General features: G+C 35.1%; 1 protein-coding gene across 1 annotated transcript in view; it reads right to left on the bottom strand.

Moving 5' to 3' along the window:
• Positions 1 to 332: 332 nt before the first annotated feature.
• LOC131052834 (2-oxoadipate dioxygenase/decarboxylase, chloroplastic/amyloplastic) overlaps positions 333 to 19,465 on the bottom strand; it is a 73,693-nt gene continuing 54,560 nt past the window's right edge. Inside the window, exons 5-7 of the mRNA XM_057987460.2 lie at positions 3,304 to 3,467; positions 2,930 to 3,084; positions 333 to 825 (exon numbers count right to left, since the gene is read on the bottom strand). Of these exons, the coding sequence (XP_057843443.2) occupies positions 727 to 825; positions 2,930 to 3,084; positions 3,304 to 3,467 (418 nt within the window). The 3' untranslated portion in view covers positions 333 to 726. The remainder of the gene's footprint in view (positions 826 to 2,929; positions 3,085 to 3,303; positions 3,468 to 19,465) is intronic.

Genomic DNA, 19,465 nt, shown 5'->3' on the forward strand with positions numbered 1-19,465 from the left:
TCAGTTTCCATAGCATCACAGCACAATTCCTTCTTAAGATAAACCACATAGACCCCAATGACATGTTGAGTTCAGTCTGATGTGTGCATCAATTAGTATGCTTCACTGATTTATTTCACTAAGTGTATTTTGCACACCATGGCATGGCAATTTACCTTCAAAACATAATATAATGGTGAAAACAATAAAACAAAGCAGCATGTATGTATTCATCGTGAATAGATTCATCAACACTAACAAAAAAGTAAAAACTTTATGATTCTTTATGTAGCACAATTATCTCGTTACAAACTTACAGAACATTTACAACTGTTGGAAAGGAAACCATAGCATAACATGAATCCAACACATAATTATTTGCTTGAATTGAACCGCACAAACTGATAGCAAGTTGGCACAAGCTGCATATCACATTGGCCATTGTTTTGTTGATGTGACATCATTGCAAATGAAACATTTAAGTCCAAAGTTATATCTCCTTTGTCAGTGGAGGTTGAAATATAAAATAGCACAACAAAACAAATCTATCCCAAATTCTTTTATTGTCAAACACGATTCACCATTTAGAGTGATATTTAGTTGCATCACATGATTTCCTATTCCTGGGATCCATTTATAAATATGCTATAAAGATATAATAACAATATGTAGATAATAGATATCAGAATCTGTCAAAGACAAGGTACGTGTATTCACAAAGCTCACACCCTTTGAGGCATATGCCATTCAAGCAACTTTCTGACATATCTGATCTGCTGATGTACTCTCAAATATCTTGTCAGCATTGCCAACTTCAAATCCATCCCGCCTATGGCACTCCAAGATCTGCAGAGTAAAACAAGAGTCAATGATCTGAAAGAGAAAAAGCCTACTGAACAAAACATTAATCATAACAAATGAACACAATTGGAAAGTAGTGTTCCAGCATGTTGAGGTGCCAATATATTCAATATAAAAAAGTTTAACCTATTCCTTTGTGAGCAAGTTGGACATCATATTCAGAAACAGAGGCTTCACCTTGTACATACAGGAGAGTTGACACTCTTTTATGTTAATTTTATCAGATTTGAGAATGCTATGGGTTATTTTATTTATCAAGGTACTTCTTTTATCATATATTGATTTGATCTCTTTTGAATATAAGCTAGTAAGAAACAGCAATCAGAATTTATGATTTGCATTTCAATGAATATGTAACAGCAATGTTCGTTTTTTGTGCAGGCCGGCTGGTTCAATATTTCCGATTTCTATATTGTCCCTTAAAAGCAGCTATACACCATATATACAATGGTGTGGAGGCATGCCTACGTAGAGGCATGCCTCTACGTGGAATAGCATCCACGTAGAGACATGTCTCCACGAACCCGTGAGGGTTAGACCGATAAACATTAAAGACAATACGCTAAGATGCAAGATGGTATAATTAACCAATTCGACTTTAAGTCGACTAATGTTTGTCAAGCGATTAAATGTAACAAGTCGATTATATCGACTATTGGTTTTAGTAAACATATTTAATAATCAACTTTTTCTTTATTACAAAAATGCATGTATATATTATATATACATATATATCAATAATGTAAATCACAAACATTATTGTATATATAGATATATAGATACATATATACATTTGTAATATATATTAATATGTGAGTATTAAATCCAATCATCAATTACAAATACTTCGGTGACAATACATATAAGCTAATTTAACATAACTTCCAAGGATAAAGCAACTATCAAATGCTTAAGGCCAATTGGCCACTTACGCATTTGATTTCGACGATCAGAATTATCTGACCGGAGCTACACAACATTAACATTTTAATGGCTATGCCTATAACATTATTGTTGGGGACCTGGGGCCCAATATATGTAAATTAGTCATATTACTAAAAAGCATTATGTATTCTCAAATTTCCATGATTTGCAGAGCAAACCATACATAAAAACACAGTTTCAAGGCCCACTTAGATAAACTTGATGCCCAAAAAGGTCTGAAAATTAAAAAGCATTATGTATTCTCAAATTTTGCATAAAAACACAGTTTCAAGGCCCACTTAGATAAACTTGATACCCAAAAAGCTCCAAAAATGGCAGTACAATAAATGATCAAAGCTCAATAATATCATCTTCCCTGAGTCAGTTACTTTGCATAATAAGCCATGGCAATAGTACTTTAGGTAAACCGTAAAACAACTAATAATGATTAATAAAATGTCCTTAATATGATGCTCAGATGTTTCTATGAGAGTTTAGAGAATAGATCTTGCCATAAAAAGAGGCCATGGTCATCCTAATGCTTTTTGCATGGTGGAATGTCTATTATCTAATGAGTGATTCTTTTAGCTTATGTTCAGAAAAGATTGTGAATCAACATTTGACAAAATTAGTTGGAAATTATATTCATGACGATTGAAAAATCATGTGGAAGAAAGATGAGATTGGTTCATGAAACATAACTGTTAAAAAATTGAGGTTCATATTACATTGGCAATCACTAATTTAATGCCATTAGTAAACAATACTATAATTTCATCCAGAGATTTAAACAGAAAAATCTCCAGAGAGATAGCTATGCCCCCACAATATAAACTGTAATGGATCCAATGTATTTAATGCTTAACAATTATAAATTTAGATGAGTAAATGTAACATTCAAAGGATAATAAATATTCAATCTATGTAATGGAAAGCATCAGTCTTTATTGTGTTAATATAAGATGGTAGGTGTGGGTCATGGTAAATGATCTAAAGAGCTAGCTAGGGTTAAAAAAATGTTTAGTGCCCAAATATTTATCTAGAAATTATAATTAAGAAAGAAATTCAAAAAGATCATAAAAACTTATTACAATTACAGCTATTACTGAAAGCTAGATAAGCCCTATCAAAAGAAATTAAAAGATATTGTATGTCTCATGGATACCTTATCATTCGGTAAATTTTCATATTCAGGGGATACCAGCCTTTCAGCAAATTCAATGTATGAAGCAGGTACAGACTCAGAGGTTCCCTCAGAAAAATGAAAAACCATAGAATCAGCCACTGTTGAGCTTTGTAGCAATCGACCATCAGGGCTGACTGCTTAAAGATATAAATAAAGTTAGTAAATAGTAAAACCACGTGAATTGAACAAACCAATGAACAGAATAGTTTTCTATTGTAATCAGAAGACTACTGTAAAGTGTAAACCATTAAAAGTACAATTTTTTAATACATGGATTCAATTACAGAAAAGTGTATCTCTATCTTTTCTTATATAGATAATGAAATTGAAAAGGTGGATTGAAAATAACTCACCTTTTAAGATACCTCCTTCTGAATTAAGTTTAAACTTATTGGATTGTATAAGCTCATTGAGCTTTTCAATTTTTCGAACATCAGATTTCAACCTATGCACAGAAATCGTCAAATGGTTCAAGGCATACCCATTCACAAGAGTCCATGCTGCATATTCACTTTCCCTGAAAAAATACAGCAATTAAAAATTTAAAATATAGGTACAAGAAGAAAAGTCAGTCTACTAAAATATCTGCACAAGACTGTCATTCAATATGAAGTCTGATAACAAAATTAAAACTGGAAAATGTATTTTTACTATGAGTCATTTAAGAATTGGAAGGATGTTGCCAAAGAAAACCACCAAAACACACAGTTCCGAAACAAATCTAAAATGGCTATTTGCTTTTGATCATAGTAGCAAAAAACACACCAACCTGGAAAAAATTCCATGTTCATTTTTGTCCCTACCACATCAATAATATGTTGTTTTTTGAGTAATATAGCCCTTAGCTAGATGATTAAATGATAACAGGAAAGAGAATAACAGCAGATACTTACAAGCTGCAATGAATATCAACAAGTATAAAAAATTAAATCGATTATACATTGACTTTGGTGGAGGCAAAATACCATGTTTTATTGCATACTCTTTTTTTTATTGCACCTTTAACATAAGATTAAAATAAATGATCTGGAGGATTCTCATCACCTTCTTGAGCATAATGAACACTTTTACCTTCTTTTAATCTGCAATCTCTTTCAAAGTGACCATAACTATTATAATGGTAACATTGGGCATTTCTTTTATCAAATTGACCTCTACCTCTTCCTCTTGAACCACCTCTGCCTCTATTTTCTCATGAATTATTCTGATTTTGACCTTTACCTTGGCCTTGATATCTTTTGGCTGCTACTGGCATCTTCATTCTTTCTGATTTGTATTGGGGGAAAAAGTTTTCTCATCACTTTCTCCAAATGAATCTCTCAATCTCTCTTCATGAAACATAAGAGATCCAACTAGGTGATCAAACTAAAGGAATGTTAAATCCTTGCTTTCTTTTATGATTATGGCAACATGTTTCCATCTTGGTGTTAGAATCCTCAACACATTTTTTATCAAAACCTCATTGTTTGCAATTTCCCCAAGTGTAGCCATCTTATTGACCACATCTTTAACTCTAACACAATAGTCACATACACTTTCAACTTCTCGCATCCTCAAATTCCCGAATTCTTGTTTCAATGTTTCTAGCTTGACAACATTGACTTGATCACTACCTTGGTAAGCTTCTTTTTAGAGTCTTCTAGGCATCTTTATCTATCTTTGTATTTGAAATTTTCAAAAATAAGCTTTTATCAAGGTCTATTTGTGTGTGAAACAATGCTTGAGCATTCTTCTTCTTGGCCTCCTTGGATGTTTTATCATTGGCCATGAGGGCATTAGACAATCGGCTGGCTCCTAGTAACCTGATTCAACAATCTCCCACAAATCTTTTCCTATCAAAAAAGTCATCATTTTTATGCACCAATAATCATACTCATTTCCATCAAATTCTAGAACAAACAAGTTGTTAGAATTTGACATGATAAACTTTGTCAAAATTCCAACAACATAATTGATAGATCCATATTGCAAATCTACCATAAAATGATAACTATAAAGAAAATAACAGCAAATACTTACAACTGCAATGAATATCAACAAGCATAAAAAATTAAATCAATCACACATTAACTTCGATGGAGGCAGAGTAGCCTGTTTTATTGCAGGCTCTATTTTCTATTGCAGCTTGTAGAGAGAAAAATACAGAGTTGTCTATAAATATAGTTTTCTGCACCTCTCTATGAGAACAGTTCAAAGCATCAGAAAATAGAGCATTCTTAACTCAAAACAAAGCATGCACAGCATACTTTATCACTGGAAAAATTAAGCACAGTTTCTAAAATAGTAAACTACAACTAAACAAAAAGCAAACTACACTTGCAAACTTGCAAACTAAAAATAGGCTAACAAATAATCCTACGCATGTGAATGGACATGCATTATTAGAATGCAAAGAACTAAAACTAAACTTCTACAAATTACAACTGCTGTATGAAAAAGCTAACTGAAGATGATTTTCATGCCAACGGATTGCATTGTAGAATAGGAAGTTGGATTGATCAATGGCATGTCAAAGCTAAGAGATGAAACATTAGTTATCTTCATACTCCCCCTTGATGTTGAGAGGGCTCACAATCCTATCTCGGAGTGTCAAAAACTGAATTTTTGCAACCGCCTTGATGAAGATATCTGCTAGTTGGTCTTGAGTGTTTATGTGCTTCAATTCTACTTCCTTCTTTTGCATCAAATCTTGAATGAAGTGATACATCAAATCAAAATGCTTTGTCCTACTATGATGGACTGGCTTTTTTGCTAACTAGATGGCACTCACATTGTCACAAAAAATCACTGTAGACTGAATTTGCTTCTCTCCAATTTCTTCTAAAACTTTGCTAAGCCAAAGAGCTGGTGTACCCGCTGAGGTGACTACAACATACTCTGCTTCTATGGATGAGAGGACAACAATACATTTTTTTGAGCTCCAAGTAATAAAACCAGGACCAAAAGAGACACAATTTCCAAATGTAGACTTACGGTCATCCAAGCTACCTCCCCAATCTTAATCACTAAAGCCGACAAAATTGAACCTTTTAGAAGAGTAGTAATGAATACCAAAATTTAGAGTGCCTTTCACATACCTAAAAATTCTCTTGGTTGCCTTCATGTGTGTTTCTAATAGATTTTTCACGTACTTTGAAACAAGTGAAATTGAATATGCAACATTAGGTCTTGTGTGGGTTAGAAACATCAAACTCCCAACAATACTTCTACAAGTTGTCTCATCAACTATTTCAACACCATCATCTCTACACAACACAACTCTATGAGCACTTGTAGTGAAAAATGGATTACAATCAACTGTAGCAAGTTTCTTCAACATATCCTTTGCATACTTTACTTGATAAAAGAAAATTTCATCCTTATTTTGATAAACCTCTATTCCTAGAAAATATTTCATGAAACCTACATCTTTCATCTCAAATTCCTTCATCATAGAAATTTTGAACTCATCTTTCATCTTAGAATTGCTACCCATATACAACAAATCATTAACATACAAACTTATAATAAAAATATCATTACCTTCTTATTTGTAGTAAAGGGTAGGTCCACTCTTACTTCTCTTGAAGCCATTCACCTGAAAGTATCCATCAATCCTAGCATACCATACTCTTGATGCTTGCTTGAGACCATACAAAGCCTTCTTCAACCAGTACACATGATACTTTTTTCCTTCCACTTCAAAACCTTGTGGCAATTCTTTTGGGCTGCTAATGAAATCAGCATTCTAATAGTCTTTTGTCTTGCTACTGGTGTTAATGTCTCTTCATAATCAATGCCATAATTCTATGTGAAACCTTTAGTAACTAGTCTTGCCTTATGCCTTTCCACACACTCATCACTGTTAAACATAGTCTTGTAGACCCATTTGGTGACAATCTTCTTTTTGTTATGTGGAAGCTTTGTAAGCTCCCAAGTGTCATTGCTATGAATGGAATCCAACTCTTCTTGCATTGCTTACATGCAAACCTCATTAGTACATGCCTCTTCAAAACATGATGGTTCAAAATCAACATTGGTAAATAAAGCAAAATTAACTGTCTCACCTCTTGAATTTTCTTCATGTACTTAATTTGCACTTCTTTGATATATATCACTTAATCTTCGTACTTTCCTTGTAGAACTTGGAGTTGAAGATGGATTTGCACTTGGAATTGAAGAACTAGATGGGATGGCTTGGTGCATTTGTAGCACTTGAAATAGAAACATTAGTGGGTTGCTCAATGATTAATATCATCAATAATAACACCATTCAAAACAGATTTTGGCTTCTCAACATGGTCTTTTTTTATGACCATAAACTCCCTCTTCATCAAAAATCACATCTCTTGACCCAATAGACCTATTAGTGAGAGGATTATACAATCTATACACCTTACTATCCTCACTATATCTAGTAAAAATGTATGATTCACTTTTTTTATCTAACTTTTGTCTCTTCTGATTAGGTACATGAACATAGGCCAAAGAACAAAAAACTTTGAAATGATTAATATTAGGTTTTTTCTCATACCTAGAGGCTTCATAAGAAGTCATCTTATGGAGTGCACTGGTGGGATTTCGATTGAGGATGTACACTGTTGTAGCAACTACATCTCCCCAAAACAAATTACTTAATCTCTTAGTTTGTAACATGCTCCTTGCCATTTCAACCACCATACGATTTTTCCTTTCAACTACTCCATTTTGTTGAGGTGTATATGCATTGGTGAGTTGCCTCCTAATGCCATTCATATCACAATAACTCTGAAAAACTTTTGAACAAATTTCTCGTCCACAATCAGTCTTTTAGCATTTGCTTTTGCACTCTTTCTCATTTTCTACAAAGGCTTTAAACCTCTTGAATTTATCAAGAGCTTTATCGTTAGCCTTCAAAAAATACACCCAACATTTTCATGAGTAATCATCAATAAAAGTGATAAAATATGATAGACTTGTGCAAACTCTTTATTTGCATAAGACCACAAATATATGAATGAATAAGCTGAAGTGGGTGATGGGCCCTCCATGCATTTCCCTTCGAAAATTTCTCCTTTGTATGCTTGCCTTTAACACAACCTTCACAAACCTCCTTGTGCTCTTCAACCTTGGGCAAACCAAAAACTAATGCTTGTGATGTTAGACTCTTCAAATTGTGAAAATTTAAATGTTCATACCTAAGATGCCACAACCAACTTGTATCCTCGTATGCCATATTGGCAAGGCTGTTGCTATGTTCACCAAACTTCAGTGGAAAAATCTTATTCTTTGTCATAGACATAACTGTAACCACCCTATTGCCCTTATTTTTATCATAAATTGTACGTTTCTTAATTTCAAAGACAACTTTATTGTTCTTCTCACACAATTGTCCACTCGACAAATTATGCTTTTAACTATAGAGTATAATAAATGTCTTTAACACTCTTCATACCTTCTATTTGTGTGGGCTTGCATAGCTCCTTTTGCAGTAACCTCCAATGATTTATCATCACCAAACTGGGTCTTGGATTTGAAACTTTCCTATGTTGAAAACATCTTTACTAGTATTTTCATCTTTAGCATAAGATAAAAATAAATGATTTGGAGGATTCTTATCACCTTCTTGAGCATAAAGAACACTTTTACCATCTTTTAATCTGTAATCTCTTTCAAAGTAGCTATATAGACATTTTTTTTATCAAATCAGCCTCTACCTCTTCCTCTAGAACCACCTCTACCTTTATTTCCTCTTGAAAGATTCTGATTTTGACATCTACCTTGGCCTTGACTGTTTTTGGTGCTACTGTTGGCATCATCATTCTTTGTAATTTGTAATTTGGAGGAAAAAGTTTTTTCATCACTATCTTCAAATGAATCTCTCAATCTCTCTTCATAAGACATAAGAGATCCAACTAGGTGATCAAACCGAAGGATTGTCAAATCTTTACTTCCTTCTATGACTATGGCAACAGGATTCCATCTTGGTGTGAGAGGACTCAATATCTTTTTGATCAAAATCTCACTATTTACAATTTCCCCAAGTGTAGCCATCTTATTGCCCACATCGTTAACTTTGACACAATGTTCACTTACACTTTCAGCTTCTTGCATCTTCAAATTCTCTAATTCTCTCTTCAATGTCTGTAGCTTTACAACTTTGACCTGATCACTGCCTTGATAAGCTTCTTTAAAGTATTCCTGAAATCCTTAGTTGTCATTGCATCTGCAATTCTTGTAAATAAACTCTTACCAAGAGCTATTTGAATGTTAAACAAGACTTGAGCATTCTTCTTGCTGGCCTCCGTGGCTATTTTATCATTAGCTGCAAGGGCATTCCAATCAGCTAGCTACTAGTAACCTGATTCAACAATATCCCACATTTTTTTTCCTATCAGAAAAGGCATCATGTTTATGCACCAATAATCATTACTCATTTCCATCAAATTCTAGAACAAGCAAGTTGTTAGAATTCGACGTGATAAACTTTGGTGAAACTCCAACAACAAAAACCTTTAACCCAAAAATGAGTATGATTATTAGTGCATAAAAATGATGACTTTTTTGATAGGAAAAGATGTGGGAGATTGTCGAATCAGGTTACCAAAAGCCAGTCAATTGGAATGCCCTCATAGCCAATGATAAAATAGCCAAGGAGGTCAAGAAGAAGTATGCTCAAACATTGTTTCACATTCAAATAGCCAATGATAAGAGTTTATTTTCGAGAATCTCAGATACAAACATTGCTAAAGATGCCTGGAATACTCTAAAATAAGCTTACCAAAGTAGTGATCAAGTCAAAGTTGTCAAGTTATAAACATTGAAACGAGAAATCGAGAATTTGAAGATGCAAGAAGTTGAAAGTGTGATTGTTGTGTCAAAGTTAAAGATGTGGTTAATAAGATGACTACAATTGGAAAAATTGTGAACAATGAGATTTTGATCAAAAAGGTGCTTAGGACTCTCACACCAAGATGGAATCATGTTGTCATAATCATAGAAGAAAGCAAAGATTTGACAACCCTTCAATTTGATCACCTAATTGGATCTCTTATGTCTCATGAAGAGATATTGAGAGATTTATTTAAAGAAACTAATGAAAAAGTTTTCTCCTCCAAATTACAAATCACAAAGAATGAAGATGCTAACGGCAACACCAAAAGCAATCAAGGCCAAGGTAAAGGTCAAAATCAAAATAATTCAAAAAGAAATAGAGGTAGAGGTGGTTCAAGAAGAAGAGGAGGCTCCAGAGTAAGAGATTGAGGATAATTTGATAAGAGAAATATCCAGTGTTAGCATTGCAATATGGATGGACACTTTGAAAGAGATTGTAGGTTAAAAGAAGGTAAAAGTGTTCATTATGCTCAAGAAGGATATGAGAATTGTCCCGGTCGTTTATTTTTATCTTAGACCAAAGCTGAAAATATTAATAAAGATGTTTGGTATTTAGATTCTGAATACTCTAACTACATGTCAACAAATGAGAATTTGTTTTAAACAAAGGATGAAATATTCAAATCCAAGACCCAACTTGGTGATGACAAATCATTGGAGGTTGTTGCAAAAGGACTTATGGGGGTCCACACAAAAGAATGTATGAAGAGTGTTAAAGACATGTATTAAACTCCACAATTAAAGCATAATTTTTTAAGTGTTGGACAATTATGTGACAAGAACTATAGAATTGTCTTTCAAAATAAGAAATGTACAATTTATGATAAGAATAAGGAGAATAGGGTGGTTAAAGTTGTGCCTATGACAAATTATAGAATGTTCTCGCTGAAGTTTGCTAAACATAACAACAGCCTTGCCAATATGACATATGAGAAGATAAGTTGGTTGTGGCATCTCAACTATGGGCATTTAAATTTTCACAATTAATGCAATAGTTTCTAGTTTACCCAAGGTTGAAGAGCACAGAGAGTTTTGTGAAGTATGTGTTAAAAGAAAGCATGCAGGGGAGAAATTTTCAAAGGGCAATGCATAAAGGGCCCATCACCCACTTCAGCTTGCTCATTCAGATATTTGCGATCTTATGCAAATAAAGAGTTTGGGTAGTCATTTTTACTAATGATTACTCAAGAAAATGTTGGGTGTATTTTTTGAAGGTCAAGGATGAAGCCCTTCATACATTCAAGAGGTTTGAATCCCTTGTGGAAAGTGAAAAAGAGTGCAAAATCAAATGCTTAAGTATTGATCATGGAGAAAAAATTTGTTAAGAAACTTTTCAAAGTTATTGTGATATGAATGACATCAGGATGCAATTCACCACTCCATACAAACCTCAACAAAATAGGGTAGTTGAAAGGAAAAATTATATAGTGGTAGAAATGGCAAGGAACATGTTATAAACCAAGAGATTAAACAATTCTGTTGGGGGATGTAGTTGCTACAACAGTGTACATTCTCAATCGAAGTCCCACTAGTGCACTTACAAGATGACTCTTTTTGAAGTCTGGTATGAAAAAAAACCTAATGTTAATCATTTCAAAACTTTTGGTTGTTTAGCCCATGTTCATGTACTTGATCAAAAAAGACAAAAGTTAGATCCAAAAAATGAGTCATGTATTTTTGTTTTCTATGGTGATGTAAGGCTTATAGGTTGTATAATCCCCTCACTAATAACATTATTGTGTCAAGAGATGTAATTTTTTATGAAATGGGAGTTTATGGTCATCAAAAAGGTTGTGTTGAGACAACAAAATCTGTTTTGAATGAAGTTAGTATTGATGATATTGCCATGAGCAGCCCACCAAGCAGCCCCTCATCTAGTTCTTCAATTCCAAGTGCAAGTCTAGCTTCAAAATTCCAAGTGCAAGTCTAGCTTCAACTCCAAGTTCTACAAGGTAAGAAGATTGAATAATATTTATCAAAGGAGTGCAAATCAAACACATGAAAAAGTTCCAATAGGTGAGATAGTGAATTTTCCTTTACTTGGCAAGGCTGATTTTGAACTATCATGTTTTAAAGATTCATGTACTAATGAAGATTGAATGCAAGAAATGCAAGAACGGATGAATTCCATTCACAAAAATGACACTTGAGAGCTTTCACAGCGTCCACATGACAAGAAGAAGATTGTCACCAAATGGGCCTAAAAGACTAAATTTAATAGTGATGAGAGTGTTGAAAGCCATAAGGCAAGATTAGTTGCTCAAGGCTTCACACAAAAGTATGGCATTGATTATGAAAAAATATTTGCACCAACAGCAAGAAAAGAGACTATTAGAATGCTGATTTCATTTGGAGCTCAAAAGAATTGGTTCTTGAATGGATACTTAGAAGAGGAAGTATATGTGAAACAGCCACAAGATTTTGAAGTGGAAGAAAAAGAACATCATGTCTACCGGTTGAAGAAGGCTTTGTATGGCCTCAAGCAAGTACCAAGAGCATGGCATGTAACAATATTCTTATTATAAGTTTGTATGTTGATGATTTGTTGTATATAGGTAGCAGTTGTAAGATAAAAGATGAGTTCCAAATTGCCATGATGAGTGAATTTGAGATGAAAGATCTAGGTCTCACGAAATATTTTTCAGGAATGGAAATTTATCAAAAGATGACATTTTCATTTGTCAAATGAAGTATGCAAAGCATATGCTGAAGAAATTTGATATGGTTCATTGTAACTCATCTTCCACTCCAAGTGCTCATGGAGTTGTGTTTTGTAGAAATGATGGTGCTGAAATAAAAAATGAGACAACTTATAGAAGTATTGTTGGGAGTTTGATGTTTCTAACCCACACAAAGTCTGATATTGCATATTCAGTTTCACTTGTTTCATGACAAATCCATTAGAAACACACATGAAGGCAACCAAGACAATCTCGAGGTATGTGAAAGGCACTCTAAATTTTGGTATTCATTACTACTCTTCTAAAAGGTTCAATCTTGTTGGTTTTAGTGATTTAGATTGAGAAGATAGTTTGGATGACCATAAGTCTACATTTGGAAATTGTTTTTCTTTTGGTTCTAGTTTGATTACTTGGATCTCAAAGAAGCAAAGCATTGTTTCCCTCTCATCCATAGAAGAAGAGTATGGTGTTTCCCTCTCATCCATAGAAGAAGAGTATGGTGCAGTCACCTTAGCAGGTACACAAGCTCTGTCTAAGAAAAAATTTAGAAAAAATTGGAGAAAAGAAAATTCAGCCTATAGTGATTTTTTGTAACAATGTAAGTGTCATCAACTTAGCAAAGAATCTGGTCCATCATAGTAGGACAAAGCATTTTGATATGAAGTATCACTTCATCCGAGATTTGGTGCAAAAGAAGGAATTTGAATTGAATCACATTAACACTCAAGAACTAACAGATATCTTCACCAAAGCAGTAGCAAAAGTTCAATTTTTGGCACTTCGAGATCAGATCGTGAGCCCTATTGGCATCAAGGGGGAGTATCTAGATAACTGATGCTGGACTTTCAATTTTGAGTTGTCATCGATAGATCCATCATGCAAATCTATCGTAGAACAAATAATAGCATCAATATTTTTTAAACAACAGTTGTTCTTTGCATTTTTTCCTTGCATCCGAATAACACGTGAATGCACATCGCAATTTTTTCTCAGCCTATTCCGAGTTTTCAAGAAGAGTTTTCTGTTTGGCTTAGCTGTAGCTAACTCCTGTATAAACTTTGCTTATTTTTTTCCAGCGATTATGTGTGTTGCGCATGCTTTGTTGTGAGCTATGAATGCTCTATTTTCTAAACTTCAAATTGTTTTTTAAATCCCACGTCCCAGTCCCCGGGAAGTTTTGGGGATCTGAGACACTTTTTGTCTTAAAAAAACACAAAAAACTTGCAAATTTTAATATTTTTTTTCCCTTTGAGGGCCCCTACCTTCCAGCTCACTCTAAAGGTCTATAGTTGATTCATTTTATTCATTTGGTCATTTGCATGAGTAGAAAAAACTTGGAGCAGCAAGAGGGTTTGATGGAAGCCATCAGGGAATAGAACGAAAAGGGTTCAATTTAGGGCAAGATTCCTTCATGCTTGAAAGAGGTAAGTTTCATTCATTCAATTTTCTTTTTCCTAATTTTTTTCAAAATCTGAAACATGAAATAACAAAAATGTCTGATTTTTGGATTTTTTTATTTTAAAATTTCATTCAATCAAAAAAAAAAGAGCAGCAATGAGGGTGATAGTACAGTGAGAATGAAGTGGAAATGGGTGGTGGATATATAGGTGGAAGTGTTGAGAGTAGTGGGCAGCAACCTAATAAATTTAAATGCCCTTCAAAAATCATAGAAATATATGCAAAGGGCTCTTTCAATAAAAACAAACCTCTCCTCCAATATGTAACACCTAAGGGTGAAAGAAAAAAAAATCAGATTTTAGAGGCAGCTACACAAGGGTAAAATCTCATTTTTTGGGTGTTACAAGCCATGGAGTCAAAGCTTGTCCAGCACAAAAGAAAAAGAGAGGATAGAGTGTCAGATTGCACATGGAAGCGGAAATGGGGAAATAAGGTGTGGCAATGTTGGCACCTTCTTTTGCATGTTCACAATCATCTTTGCCTATGGCATCACTATGGGTAGTAGTCCACACAAGAGGAAAGAGGAAGATGAGTGGTAGTGAGAAGTGAGTTAAAGCTATGTTTAATGCACAAGCACATGAAGCTACAGAGTCATCCATTGCTAGATTCTTTTTTGCTAATGCCATCCCATTTCATGTGGCACATTCCTCTTTCTGCAAACAAATGGTCAAACATATAACCACTATCAGTCCCTCATTCACACCCCTGGAGATCATAAGCTAAGGACTACCCTCCTAGACAAAGAGTATTCTAAGGTTAATGTGCTAATGGAGGATATGAGGTTAACTTAGATGAGGTTTGGTTGCTCTATTGTGATGGATGGGTGGATTGATGTTAGACATCGGCCACTCATCAATATCATTGACACATGCCCTACTGGTTCTTATTTTCTCAAAGTCATGGAATGTTCAAGGAAGCATAAGGATGCAGACTTCCAATTTAGCATTTTAAAAGATGTCATAGAGGATGTTGGGGCTGCTAATGTTGTACAAATGGTCACTAATTTAGCACGTGTGTGCAAATCAGTTGGTTTGACAGTTGAGGGTGTGCTTACAGGCACATCTTTTAGACTCCATGTTGTGTTCATTCATTGAACAATGAATTGAAAGCCATTGGGAAAATAGATCAGGTGAAGCAAGTGGTGGCAGAAGCTGGAGACATTCAAATGTTCATTTGCAACCACTACACCTTACTTGCTCTCTTTAGGTCATTTTCAAATAAGGACTTCCTCAAACCTGTTGAGACAAGGTATGCCACTTCATTTTGTAAAATCAAAGTTTTGAAACTTCAAACATTTGTACTCCAATTACATTGAGCCTTATATTGCTTTTAATTTTTTAATGAATATAAGTATGCCTATTTGAGGTGCATGAGCCTCTACAGGTTGATGGTGGTGAATCCTGAGTGGACTATATGGCTTAATTCAAGATCTACTGAAGGAAGATCCATCAAACTAAGATCCTTGATGACAATTGGTGGTCCACTGTGACGTAAGACACTGCTGATTTTATTATTAAATTTATGATTATAATAAAAATTAAATATTAAATTGCTGATTTTCATATTAAATTTCTGATTTTAATATTTTGAACATTTTGTTTGCATTTTGATTTTGTAGATATGTTTGATTTTTCATCTGACCTATTGTACATGTCATTAGATATGCTGATACAAACTCTCCTATTCATGGAAAGATAAAGCAAACAATTTTGGCTAAGGATCTGTTGTGACCATTTCACACATCGCCCCATTAGAATGGGGACCCCCTCTTTTGTTTTTGGTTTTGCCTTCTCTTTGCTTGTTTTGCTCTCTGCTTTTAGGATTTTGAGTGAGTGAGTGGTCTGTCTGAGCTAGCTGGATTAGGGTTGAACCTTGGAGGCTCAGTTTTAGGGTTTCATTCAAGTTGAGTCTAACCAAATTTTGCAAAATTGTTAGTGCACCTGAGGATTCAAGATTGTCAGAATGAGGTATACCTTTCAAGAGAATCAAGTTGGTTAGGTTAGGGATAGGACAGGTCTCAAGTCAAGTCTAGATTGAATAGGGGTTTTTGGGATAGGGTCCAGTTTGTTTCTAAGTCTGAGTTAGCTAAGCATGGTCAGTGAAGAAAGGGAATCTAATCGGCCAAGTTAAATAGGGAATGAAATGGATCAAGAGTCTGATAATGTCAAATTCGCTCCTGACCCTTGCTGAGGGTCCAAGGCGAACTTCATTTTAAACACAATTTCTTGTTTTGAGAGGATTTGCTAACTGGTTCCTGGCCTTGAAAATGACCTAACTTTGCCTTGTGAAGTGGTTTGAGACTTAAATTTTAAGCAGTTTAGCCTAAAATGAGGATTTCGCTCCTGACCCTTCCTGAGGGTCCAAGGCGAAAATGTTGTCTAAGTTTATTCGTCACTGATTTTGGCTAACTTGTTTTGTGCAAGGTCTCCCGGAAGGAAGATTGGACGTCACTTGATGCAATTGAGGATTTGAAAGCTTGAAAATTGATGAATTTTGGGCAACAAAGGTAAATTCGCTCCTGACCCTTGCTGAGGGCCCAGGGCAAAATTTTGAATTTTCCTTATTTTGCAGTGAAAAAAGATCAAGTTTTGAACATGAATGGAAAATGAACAACTCCCTTTACCCGCCTGAGAAAGTTTTAACTTGAAAAGATGATGAACTTTGTTGAAAACCTAAAATTCGCTCCTGACCCTTGCTGAGGATCCAGGGCGAAAATTTCCATTGGAGTCATCTCTGGCCTTGTTTGGTCAAATTGAGATATCAGAGGCGTGATGAATGGTGAAGTGAACATAATAGAACCCCCTAACTTGCTTGGAGATCAAAAGATGAAGGAGTTTTGCCCAGGAAAGGCAATTTCGCTCCTAACCCTTGCTGAGGGTCCAGGGCGAAATTCTTTATAAACACATTATTTTACCTTTCTTGGACATAAAAACCTATTCATAGCACAGTACAGGATGAAATCTTACTTGGCAAAGAGGTTTTAAGGTGAAAAGTGAAGCATTTTTGTCAATATTACAAAATTCGCTCCTGACCCTCTCAGGGGGTCCAAGGCGAAATTCTCAAAAGCACCTTTTTCTTGCAAGGTCAAAATGATTTTTATGGTTGGAGTGGATGTGAAAAGGCATGTTTTACCCTTTGAAGATAATTTGGATGGCCAACAAGAAGCAACCAAGCCCAAAAAGGAAAAATCGCTCCTGACCTTGGAGAGGGTCCAGGGCGAAAATTCTAAAACCTATTTTTTCCTCCAAAATTTGAGCAAAGCTAAGCCTGCATGAGTTTGAAATGACGCTTGAATTGCCTTGAAGTGAAGAAGGATTGTTGAGAATGAAAGTTTTGAAGGCAATTATCAAAATCGCTCCTGACCCTTGCTAAGGGTCTAGAGCGAATTTCCAAGGTTCTCTCCTTTTTTTGTAGAATTAAGACAAAATCTTGCTATATCTTCCTTGGATAGGAGGAGGACGTGATATGTTATGCCTTAGAAGTGATTTGAAGATAAAAGAAAGAAGGAATGTGTTCAAAATTTAAAAATCGCTCCTGACCCTTGGAGAAGGCCCAAGGCGAAAATCACAAAAACTACCTATTTCTTTGAAGATTTTGCTAAGGCAAGGATGCACTAAGGTAAAGATGCCCTTTAAGATCATGATGAGTAGTGGTTTGCTTCAAAACTTGATGATTCTAGGCCAAGAGAAGAAAAGTCGCTCCTGACCCTTGCAGAAGGCCCAGGGCGAAAATTTGAAAAAACCTCCACTTTGCCCTGCAGAAACAAAACAAGCTTGAATGAGTGGATGAGGAAGGACATTACCTAGCAATGAATGAAAGATTCGAGAGAAGTTGATGAAGGAGTAAGCTTAAGGAGAAAAGGTCGCTCCTGACCCTTGGAGAGGGTCCAGGGCGAAAAACACCAAAATCACACTTGTTCTCCTAAGTTGGATAGAACTAAGTCTGGAATTCAATGAGAAGACCTATTTGAGATGCCTTGAGGAGATTTTGAACTTTGAAAAATGTCAATTTTGAGCCAAATTATGAAAGTCGCTCCTGACCCTTCCAGAGGGTCTAGGGCGAAATTCCTCTAAAAAGCATTATTTCCTTCAAGATTTTTGATGAAGTAACTCAGTGGTGCAAGGAAATGGATCTTGGAAATTGCGTTGAGAGTTCAACAATCAAGCTAAGGTGGATTATAACCTAAAATGAGAAAATCGCTCCTGACCCTTGGAGAGGGTCCAGGGCGAAATCCATATTTCCACCTAAATTCCTCATGCAGAATACCAAAATTTGAAATGCAAGACCTTAACTGGATATGAATTCACCCTCCAAGAGATTTTAGAGTCAAGGTATGAAATATTCAAGGTTAAATTTGGAAAATCACTCCTGACCCTTGGAGAGGGTCCAGGGCGAAATCATTAGCAAGCTTCATTGAGACCTTGATCAAAAAATTAATATTCTCCAGTTTGCACTAAATCACCAAAATTGCTAAATTGGAGACATTTGGAAAATTAAATTCGCATTAATTTAAAAGCATTTTGCATTTAATAAATTAATTTTAAGCCTTGAAATAATAAAAATTTTACCTTGGAGGATTAAAATTAATTTTTTTTAAATTTAAAATGAGCGCTCAAGGGAATTGTTTTGCCTTTATAGGCAAATCGGCCACCCTTTTTTAGAGATTTTATTTATTTTTTACCCCTTTTTTGCCAAGTCGGCCTTGAAGGGAGTAGGGTGAGCGCTCTATATAATGGAGGAGTGTTGCTTCACATTTCAAATCATTCATTTATTCCTTCTAAAGTGCGAAATTGAAGAGTAAATTGAGGAGCGAAATCCAGCAGATTGGAGACGAAATTTTGCTAAGTGTTGAAGGCTAAGTGGGGTGAAGCTCTTTGGAGGCTAAGGGAGGCATGATTCATCCAAGAGAGGGCTATGATTTAAACCTTGCCTAGCAAAATCCATTTTTCTTGCATCATTTTCAAAGGTCTTAAGAGTTTAGTACTCAAGAGAAGGTATGGACTCGTTTTGATATTCCTTGTCAAGGCTTGTTTTAATAGCATTTTTTTGAAAGGGTCTAAAACTTGAGAAGTGTTGATTAATTAATTAGGAAATGATAATTCTAGATTTATCATGAAATTTCCTAATTAATATCTTAAATCCTCTTTTTGAGTCTTATTTTCTACCTGTTAATGTTCAAGGACTAATTTTGAAATGTTGTGTAGGTGTCAAGATGGCGACTCCAAAGGCTGGAGTATCTACTAGTCGCCCGGCTCTCATCAAAGAGGATCAGAAGAATGACGAATCGGAGACCAGGATCGTGTCCAAATGGAGTAATATCGGAGATACCAACTTAGGAAACTTCAATGTGAAGAAGTTTCGAGAGGTCCCCTACATTGGCAAGCCATCACCTGTTGCGAAGAAGATAATTGAAAGTGGCATCATCAAGGCTGCAGGTTTCCCTCCCACAGTCAAGTGTCATGCGCTGATGATCGAGTGTGCCAGCCATTATGACTCACAATCAAGGACGATCGTATCCAAGGAA

This window comes from Cryptomeria japonica, chromosome 6 (genome assembly GCF_030272615.1).
Source record: "Cryptomeria japonica chromosome 6, Sugi_1.0, whole genome shotgun sequence".
NCBI lineage: Eukaryota > Viridiplantae > Streptophyta > Pinopsida > Cupressales > Cupressaceae > Cryptomeria > Cryptomeria japonica.